Raw genomic sequence first — 10,338 nt, 5'->3', positions numbered from 1 at the left:
CAAGGCGCACGGAACGCTGTTACCTTCCCACCGAGGTGGTACCTATTTATCTACTTGCAATTTCTTGCTTTCGAACTGCTAAGCTGGCAGGAGCTGGAACTAGAGACGGGAGCTCACTCCGTCATGCGGCAACTCAGGTCTCGAACTGCTGAACTACTGACCTTTCACAGCCTGCAGTTCAGCATCTTAACCACTTGAGCCACCGCAGCTCAAGTATATGTATATATGTATATGTACAATAATTTAATAAAAACTTATCAGCACACATAACACCAACACCAGGGAGGTAGGCCAAAAAGATTATTGCAGGTATGCCTAACAAAACAAAAAAGGAACGTACTAAAACGAAGGACAGCAATTGCCCATAGGAAATACATGAGTGCTCATAGAGAATAATGGAGAGTAGGCTTGCCCAGAGCGGATAGTGCAGTACATAATTGCCAATAGAGAATCCAAAATTGCCAATAGAGAATCCATGGCTGCCCATAGGGAATAATGGAGAGGTCGCTAGCCCATAGGGGATAATGGCGTACACAATTGCCAATAGAGAATCCATAATGCCAATAGAGAATCCATGACTGCCCATAAGGATTAATGGAGAGGACGCTTGCCCATAGGGGATAATGGAGTACATAATTGCCAATAGAGAATCCATGATTGCTCATAGGGACATAATTGCCAACAGAGAATCCATGATTGCCCAAAGGCAATATTACCCAGAGGTCATTCCCCAGCTCCAGCTCTCGTTAGGGGCTCTTTAAAAAGTTATGGCCACCGCTGGCGGCGGCAGCTGCAATGGCCGCAGGGGGGAGGGGCGAAACGTCCCCGTGCCTCCCTGAGCCCTGGGGTGGTGGCCTTGGACTCGTAGGGGCAAATTCCACCTCTCGCGTGTGATGTGACATCACACGCGAGAGGTCATTCTGGCTCCCCCAGCTCTCTTTAGGGGCTCTTTTAAAAGTCATGGCAACCACCGCTGTCAGCAGCAGCTGCAACGGCCGCGGGGGAAGGGGCGAAACTTTCCCGTGCCTCTGAGCCCCGGGGTTGGTGGCCTTGGACTCATATGGCAAATTCCACCTCTCGGACATCACACGCAAGAGATCCCTCTGGCTCCCCCAGCTCTCATTAGGGGCTCTTTAAAAAGTTATCACCGCTGCCGCTGGTGGTGGCAGCTGCAACAGCCACGGGGGGAGGGGGCAAAACGTTCCCGCACCTCCCTCAGCCCGGGGTGGTGGCCTTGGACTCGTACGGGCAAATTCCACCTCTCGCATGTGGGGAAATTCCACTTCTTGGACATCACACGCGAGAGGTCATTCTGGCTCCCCCAGCTCTCGTTAGCGGCTCTTTAAAAAGTCATGGCCACCGCCGTTGGCGGCAGATGCAACGGCCGTGGGGGGGAGGGGCAAAACGTTCCCGCACCTCCCTCAGCCCGGGGTGGTGGCCTTGGACTCGTAGGGGCAAATTCCACCTCTCGCCTGTGGGCAAATTCCACCTCTCGGACATCACATGCAAGAGGTCATTCGGGCTCCCCCAGCTCTCGTTAGCGGCTCTTTAAAAAGTCATGGCCACCGCCGTTGGCGGCAGATGCAACGGCCGTGGGGGGGAGGGGCAAAACGTTCCCGCACCTCCCTCAGCCCGGGGTGGTGGCCTTGGACTCATTCGGGCTCCCCCAGCTCTCCGCCTGTGGGCAAATTCCACCTCTCGGACATCACATGCAAGAGGTCATTCGGGCTCCCCCAGCTCTCGTTAGGGGCGCTTTAAAAAGTTATGGCTGCTGCTGCTGTCGGCGGCAGCTGCAACGGCAGCGGCAGTGGCAGGAGGGGGGGGGAACGTTCCAACAAAAAAACCTTCACCTGCTGGAAGAAAACCACAATATAGGGAGACAGATGAATCTCCCTGGGGAGGGAGTTCCAAAGTTTTAGTATGTCCCCTTTTTCTGCCACCTGTCTAGCCTCAGACAGCAGGGGAACCTGAAGTAAGGTCTCTGAAAAGGGCTGCAGTGGACAGTCATAGTCCACTTTTCTGACTGAGGCCCGAAACAGATTGCACGATGTAAAATAGGGTTGCCACCTCTGGGTTGGGAAAGGCCTGGAGATTTGGGGGTGGAGTCTAGGGAAGGCATAATTTGGGAAGGGGATGGAACTCAGCAGGGTATGACAGGGGTTGCCAACTTCCAAGGGGGATCTGGAATTATGATTTATCTTCAGACTACGGATATCAGCTCCCATGCAGAAAATGACAGCTTCAGAGGGTGGACTCTATGGCATAATACCCTGCCAAGGCTCCTCCACCCCTAAATCTCTTGGCATTTCCCAACCTGGAGTTGGCAACCTTAATAATGACATAGAATGCACCCTCCAAAAGCAGCCATTTTCTCTAGAAGAAGTGATGTTTGTAGTATGTAGATCAGTTGTAATAACAGGAGATCTCCAGGCGCCACCTGGAGGCTGGCAACTCTTAATCAATGCGAGCCATATGATGAGCCATCTGATAAGCAATGTACTGCCTTTCTCCTCTCTGCTGCCCAAAATGACACTGGATCTTTGTAAGTGGTTCCTCCAGGCCAGTTTACGCTTTTTGTCCCCCTTTTGGAATCCTCCCCTGACTTTCCTCTTAACGTTTTACAGCAATATATCAAGAGCAGAAGAAATAACACAACCAAGCATGCTCTTGGATCACTGTAATGGGCAATGGTAATGTACTGGAGAAAGTGCCAACAGAAGAGAAGTTGGCAGATCTGGGAACACCCACATTCAGTTCAGGTATGATCCATGTTTGGCTCAGATGCCAGGACAATAGAAACTTATTTCTCATGCAGAAGCAGCAGCAGCAGCAGCAGTGACTCATACCTTCATATTGTAATTGTACCTTTGAGGGGAGTGGCTTGTTTGCTTTTCTAATTCCCCAGCGGTCAATAATTCCTTGTGGCTTTTGGTATGTTTAAAAATGCACCTCTTGGGTGCTTTTAGTTATAAATTTTGATTGCAAAAGGACCTCTCTCCAGGATGGTTCTAAAAATATTAGAGAAAAACAAACAGATCACTGTTTTAACATATTACTGTCCTGTTAGGGTTGTCAGTTCTGGGCTGGGAAATTTCTGGGGATTTGGCCGTCAAGCCTGGAGAGGGGAGAGGTTGGGGAGGGACCTCAGTGGGGCATAATGAGGGTTGCCAACCTTCAGATGGAGCCCGGAATTACAGCTCATCTCCAGATGAGCTCTATGGCATTATACCCCACTGAACCAGTTTGGTGTAGTGGTTAAGTGCGCGGACTCTAATCTGGGAGAACCGGGTTTGATTCCCCACTCCTCCACTTGCACCTGCTGGATGACCTCGGGCAAGCCATAGTTCTGATAAGAGCTGTTCTGGAAAAAGAGCAGTTTCTGTCAGAGCTCTCTCAGCCCCACCTACCTCACAGGGTGTCTGTTGGGGGAGGTGAAAGGAAAGGAGACTGTAAGCCGCTCTGAGACTCCCTTGGGTAGTGAAGAGCGGGGTATAAATCCAATCTCCTCCCTCCTCCTCCTCCTGAATTCTCTCCTCTCCCCAAACCCGCCCTCCCCAGGCTCCACCTCCCCAAATCTCCAGGAATTTACCAACCTGGAGTTGGCAATCTTAGGAATAATTCCATAGAGCCCACCCTCCAAAGCAGCCATTTTCTCCAGTGGAATTGATCTCTGTAGTCTGGACATCAGTTGTAATTCCAGGAGATCTCCAGTCTCTTATTGGTAGCTGGCAACCCTACTTGTCCTTGCAAACCTGTAGTAATGTTATCAAACTGCATTTCCAGATGCATTTAAGTTTGCTACTACCAGTGTAGTTAAGTGGTTCTGCCCACCCCTGCCCAGTCTGCTGACAGCTACCATAATTCAGTGTGTCATTTGTGTTCAGACCAGGAACCTGTTTTAAATGCAAAAATAATGTGAAATATTAATAATAAAAGGGGAAATTGACAGAACCTTCAGATCAGAAAATGTCCAAGGCAGTGTTGCCTTTGAGGAACTATTCTATCGTGTGCTATAGCCTTGGGTCTGTTTCCCCTTGCCTGTAACACCACTGAGGTTGAAGATGACTTTGGGGCTGGGGTGTGGGAGTGCAGGATGTGTGAACCAATATATTTTAGAGGGGGGCAGTTAAAATGCTTGGCAGTGAGCAGGGCTCTTTTTGTAGAAAAAGCCCAGCAGGAACTCATTAGCATAATAGTGCACACCCAACAGCAGAGACTCATTAGCATATTAGGCCACACCCCTGACCGCACAGCTCATTAGCACATTAGACCGCACCCCCATGTTACCAGAAATGTGGTTATCCAGCCACACCCACCTTTTGCTTGTTATTCTGTTTACCTTGTTTGTTGTCAAAACCCAGGACTTTTTTGTAGCAGGAACTCCTTTGCATGTTAGGCCACACACCCCTAATGTAGCCAATGCTAATGAGTTTCTGCTGTTGGGTGTGGCCTATTATGCTAATGAGTTCCTGCTGGGCGTGGCCAACTTGGGAGCCAGCCGGAACTCCGTTCCTGTGCGTTCCTGCCCAAAAATAGCCCTGGCAGTGAGCATGGAAGACGGTACGAAGTTTTACTGTGCCTGTACTTCATGACTTCAAGGAGGCTTCCGTGCATAAAGGGCACTTCAGACTTTCACCACTTGGTTCTTGTGTTTGGGAGCAGTCCAATATCGATACTCAGCATGGCGCTCCACAGTTTTTTTTTATTACCAGTTTATTATTTATCTAAGCTATTTTTAACTCAGCTTCCTTCATTCCATGGCATGGTGACCCCTGGGAGAAAAGAGTAATTGGAGGAGGTCTAAGCTGTTGCCTAACAAGTCCTCTCAGTTACAAGGGACACAAGCCTGGCTTGAGCTATGGTCAAGGCAGAAAGAAAATATAAAGCTCTGCCTGCATGCGACAGATATCTAATTTCACAAGGAAGGAAGAAAATACTATGTATAATGTATAAAACTAACAAGGTTCAAAAGAGGCAGATTATATGCCATCATGGTTCAGTTTCATGGGTTTTTTTGCTGTATAGGCTATTTATTTAGATTTACTATGTCATGAGGGGTGAAAGTGAGGTAGAATTAGATTCTAGTTGTGTGTGTGTAAGTTTTAAAGCTTTAAGTTTAAGTTAACGCTCTTGCAAACTAACTCATGCTAAAAGGGGGGGTCACTAAGGAACCTGTAAACAAACAATGCAATCCTAAACAGAGTTATACCCTTTTGAGCCAATTGCCATTAATTTACTTAGAAGGCTGTAACTTCATTTAGGATAGCATTTTAAGGTTCCCATCTCCACACCAAATAAACACCAAGTAAACATGTGAACACTGGAGCTGTGGTGGCTCAAGTGGTTAAGACGTTGAACTGTAGGCTGTGGAAGGTCGGTAGTTCAGCAGTTCAAGACCCGGGTGCCGCATGACGGAGTGAGCTCCAGTCTCTAGTTCCAGCTCCTGCCAGCTTAGCAGTTCGAAAGCAAGAAATTGCAAGTAGATAAATACTGTGTTTCCCCGAAAATAAGACACTGTCTTATATTTATTTTTTCTCAAGAAGACACACTAGGGCTTATACCACAAATGCATAGAAATCTTGCTAGGGCTTATTTTTGAGGTAGGTCTTATTTTCGGGAAAACAGGGTAGGTACCACTTCAGTGGGAAGGTAACAGCGTTCCATGCGCCTTGGTGTTTAGTCATGCTGGTCACATGACCACGGAAATGTCTTTGGACAGTACTGGCTCTTCGGCTTTGAAACGGAGATGAGCACCGCAATCCTAGAGTCGGATTCGACTGGCTTTCGAGCAAAGGAACCTTTACCTTTACCTTTAAACATGTGAAAATGTACATTGTCCTTCAGTTCTTTCTGGTGATTCCAGACTTCTGAAATCCTAATGCATTGGTTATTGAAGGCCTCATTTTTTGTGATTCTAACAGCTCACTATGTATAATCCACCTTGAGTCCCTGTGAGAAAGGCAGACTATAAACAACATAAATAAATAAAAATAAACAAAAGCAGAAATGTTGTAGTGGCTTGTGTACTGTGCTCACTTACAACTAGGGCTCCCATGTCCAGGTGGTGGTTGGAGGTCTCCCAGTATTACAACTGGTCTGCAGACAACAGAGATCAGTCCCCCTACAGAAAAGGGCTGCTTGTGAAGGGTGGGCTCCATGGCATTATACCCTGCTGAGGTCCCCCCCTCCACAACCCCCCCCTCCCCAGGGTCCCCCCTCCAAATCTCCAGGAATTTCCCAACCCAGAGCTGGCAGCCCTACTTACAATGGAAGCTCCTTGCATTGTCTTAAGTCTTTGTTACAGCATGTGTGTTAGGCCCAGTTAAACTTGAGATTGCTGGTACAAAAAGCTTCCCCATAAAGAGTAACCCTGAAATCAAAATCTCTTTTAAACTTCTGCTCCCTGTGCAAAACAGCTCTGCGTGCTTAGTTGGCTCATCAGTAGAATACAGGCTAGGGCTATGGGTCCTTGACATGCAAAACTAATAGTTGCCTTGCACAGGTTGCGTTTGTTCAAACAAGGTCCTGAGCTGTGCAAAATCCCATATAGAAGTTATTTTGCCCTGCCAGCCTCAAATCAGGCCAGTGTTTCAGTGATACTCGAATGCTGTGTTGTGGACTCTTGCACACACATACACACCATTGTTAACCAAATGGGCTGTTGCCTGGCGTGTTTGTCCCAATCAGAAACACAACTAGTGAGGCTTCTGAAGTGAGCAGGAAACTTTATTCAAACAAAGGGGAACCCAAGCATTAAAAGCCTGAATTCCAAAGAATAAGTATAATCATACTTTATAATCATCCACAAACAACTTTTGGACATGAGCAGATGTCACTCACCTATCTATCCCATGTATGGCTATCATCATGAACTTTTCATCTGTGTTTCACTTCAGCTTTCCATCTGTGGTTTATCTCTTGCATTCTTTAGCTGTTACATTTTCTTCAACTGTTTATCTATACTCTCATTAGGGACTTCTGCTTTTTATCAATACCTGGCCATGCAGGTAACTCCCTAGAGGTCTTTGTAACATGTCAAATTGGAAAGGGAGGATAGAATATTATCTTTAACTTTAAGCAACCTTTCTAAATTACAGTACTTGGTGTGGAGCTCATTATCTTACATACCATGCGGTGGAATGTCCCTTTGCTGTTCTACAGGCAAGCAGTGGATTCTTCCTATTGAGCTGTTCAAAATGGAGTTTCTTTGGTCCTTGTATGACACCATGATGTGGAGACACACAACAATGCAGGATTTAAAACATCAGGTGCCCTAACAGTTGCAAATATGCTGCAACAGTATCATGCATATTTCACAATAATCTCCAATAGACTATAATATGGAGCCACACAAGCCTAATTATTGAGACCCAGTTTGATGTAGTGGTTAGGAGCGCAGACTCTAATCTGGGAGAACTGGATTTGATTCCTCACTCCTCCACATGCAGCTGCTGGTGTGACCTTGGGTCAGTCACAGTTCTCTCAGACCTATTCTCTCAAGGGGAGTTCTCAGGAGAGCTTTCTCAGCCCCACCTACCTCACGGGGTGTCTGTTGTCGGGAGGGTAAGGGATAAGGATTTTAAGGTGCTCTGAGACTCCTTCGGGTAGTGAAGGGCGGGGTATAAATCAATCTCTTCTTCTCTTATTGTTTACTGGTTCAAGAACTAGTCCCTAAAGGCCTGTTCTGCTGCAGAGTAATCTTACTGTCACAGGCCATCTGCCAATATGTGGAAGAACTGCTTTCAAATTCTGCAGCTCTCTCCTTCTCAGAAGCCTCTACTCCAGCCCATTTCCTTTGCTTTTTGAAAACCTTAAATCCCATTTCCCTTGCAGCCTCCTTGTACACAGTTGCTTGTCTTTCACTTTCCCAACTAGCTCCAGGCTCTCCCATCTGTGCTGAAACCAAGACTTCCATTATTCCACTCTCCCATCGGCAAAGAGAACTTACTAGCACGATGTTGTCCATGAGAACTTACTAGCACGATGTTGTCTTTATTTAAACTAGGCCACTACACGTGCATGGAATGTTAGCATACCTACACAACACCTGTCTCCACCCTACAGATTTCTATCTAGTGTGATAACATTGCACACATAGCAGCTGAAGGCCTAGTTTGAAGAGACAATGTAAATGTGCAAAGTCATGCAAGTAAGTTCTTCTGTCCTGTAAGAATCACATTTAAATCAGGCCTTTGGAGTGACCTACACATACAGCAAAAGTAGATTAGGCTGCAGGGGGGTGTTCCATTTTTTACATTTCTTCATATAAAAGTACACCCTGAAAGTTTTAAGAAAAACCCTATAACATCAAGTTCAGGCATGTATCTAGGGTTGCCAACCTCCAGGTAGCACCTGGAGATTGCCTGCTATTACAATTGATTTCCAGATGACCAAGATCACTTTCTCTGGAGAAAATGGCTGCTTTGGAAGGTGGACACTGTATTATACCCTGCTGAGTTCCCTCCCCAAACCTCTCCCTCCCTAGGTTCCACCCCCCCTCCCAAATTTCCAGGTATTCCCCATGCCAGAGTTGGTCACCCTGCCTATACCACTCCCTGCATTACTACTTTCTATTTGCAGTGAGGGTTTTTGTTTTTGTTTTAATGTGGTGAGCACTGAATATGATCCTCACCTGCAACCTGAAGTTCCACGGTCTGTTCTACCACACTAAGACCTCACCAGTTCATTCTGTTGCATGTGTAGACCAGGCTTTAGGGAACAATCCTAAACAGGCCTTCCCAGAATAAAGTTAATTTTATATAATGGGGCTAACTCCCAGAAAAGTGGTTTTAGGACTGAAGGCTAAATTACTTACACGATCACATCCCCTAGTGGCAGTTTAGCATCAGACATGTGTGGCATTAGTTTCCATCTCTCTTCATTGAATAACTTCAGGCTGGGACAGAATTTCAATACAGTGAAAGAATGCATTGAACTCAATTAAGTATTGCTCTGAGGTCCAGATGGGTATGCTCCTCAGCTATCATTGAAATTCCACCTCCCAAAAAGATGTTGAATTATATGAAAAATTTAATTATTTCAAAATATAGAAGAGCTTTTACCTTGGATGTCTAAATCTACCACCCTCAGCAGTTACCAGTGGGTGTTACGTAAAGCAACCATATTCAGAAAGGTTATGCCTGTGTGGCAGTGGGAAAATAGAAATTATAGATCATATCGTACTTGATTGCTGTATCCATTCAGACTGCAAAAATAAGCTAATTATTCCTCTTGAAGGTTTGTCCTCTACCTCGTCAGAGTGGCAAGCTTCTGAGAGATACAAACAAAAAGTCACTCAAGCCAAAAGCCAAATTCTTTTCTATTGTGGCTCATCACACAGCTGTTCAGAACTGTTAGGTTGATGGAACAGTAATTTTATCATCATCATCATTCTACTTCTATTTTATTACTGGAGAGCCAGTGTGGTGTAGTGGTTAAGAGTGTTGTTCCCACTCACGCCATGGGTGCTTGCTGGGTGACCTTGGGCCAGTCACATCACTAGCAGTGTTCCCTCTAGGCTGAGTTAGTGTGAGCTAGCTCACAGTTTTTTAGCCTCTGGCTCACACATTTTTGTCTTCGCTCAGGAAGGATGGCTCCAGAGCAAACTAATTTATCCAGTAGCCAAATCACTCGCTCACTTTAATGCCAGTAGTTCACAAAGTAGAATTTTTGCTCACAAGACTCCATAGCTTAGAGGGAGCACTGATCACTACCCTAACCTACCTCACAGAGTTGTTGTGAGGATAAAATGGAGGAGAACCATGTCAGCTGCTTTGGGTCCCCACTGGGAGAAACGCAGGGCACAAATGAATTAAATAAATAGAATAAATATTTAATAGCCTGAGGTTGACATTTCATTTTTTTAAAATAACTTTTACTTTACAGCAGTATTCTTAGCAGAGTTCTGCGTCCATTGAAGTCGGTGGGGTTAGGTGCAATGTTCCCTCTAAGCTGTGGAGTCTTGTGAGCAAAAATCCTACTTTGTAAGCAAACTGGCATTAAAGTTGTGAGCGAGTGATTTGGCTGCTGCATAAATTAGTTTGCTCTGGAGCCATCCTTCCTGAGCTAAGACGAAAATCTGTGAGCCAGAGGTTAAAAAACTGTGAGCTAGCTCACACTAACTCACCTTAGAGGGAACACTGGTTAGGAGGCCAAAACTCTGTTTAGGATCGCTCTACTAGTTAGGCAGATCCAGGTAGTCAGCCGTGTTGATCTGAAGCAGTAGAAGAAAGTTGGAGTCCAGTGGCACCTTTAAGACTCGGATCTCTCGGTGGGAATGGCTGCAGATGCGCAGGCCTTGCTTTATTATAGTATAGTAGGGGAAAAGATACTGTGACC

General features: G+C 46.1%; 1 protein-coding gene across 1 annotated transcript in view; it reads left to right on the top strand.

Annotated features, from left to right (window-relative positions):
• Positions 1–524: 524 nt before the first annotated feature.
• The window catches only part of CFAP43 (cilia and flagella associated protein 43), an 88,507-nt gene continuing 78,693 nt past the window's right edge, over positions 525–10,338 (top strand). The window contains exons 1-2 of the mRNA XM_015420099.1: positions 525–529; positions 6,247–6,291. Coding sequence (XP_015275585.1) covers positions 525–529; positions 6,247–6,291 — 50 coding nt within the window. The remainder of the gene's footprint in view (positions 530–6,246; positions 6,292–10,338) is intronic.

The sequence above is a fragment of the Gekko japonicus genome, unplaced genomic scaffold (genome assembly GCF_001447785.1).
Source record: "Gekko japonicus isolate JY-2015 unplaced genomic scaffold, Gekko_japonicus_V1.1 scaffold29, whole genome shotgun sequence".
Taxonomy (NCBI): Eukaryota; Metazoa; Chordata; class Lepidosauria; order Squamata; family Gekkonidae; genus Gekko; species Gekko japonicus.
The sequence above is the reverse complement of the archived record's forward strand: the minus strand, read 5'-3'. Positions and strand labels throughout refer to the sequence as shown.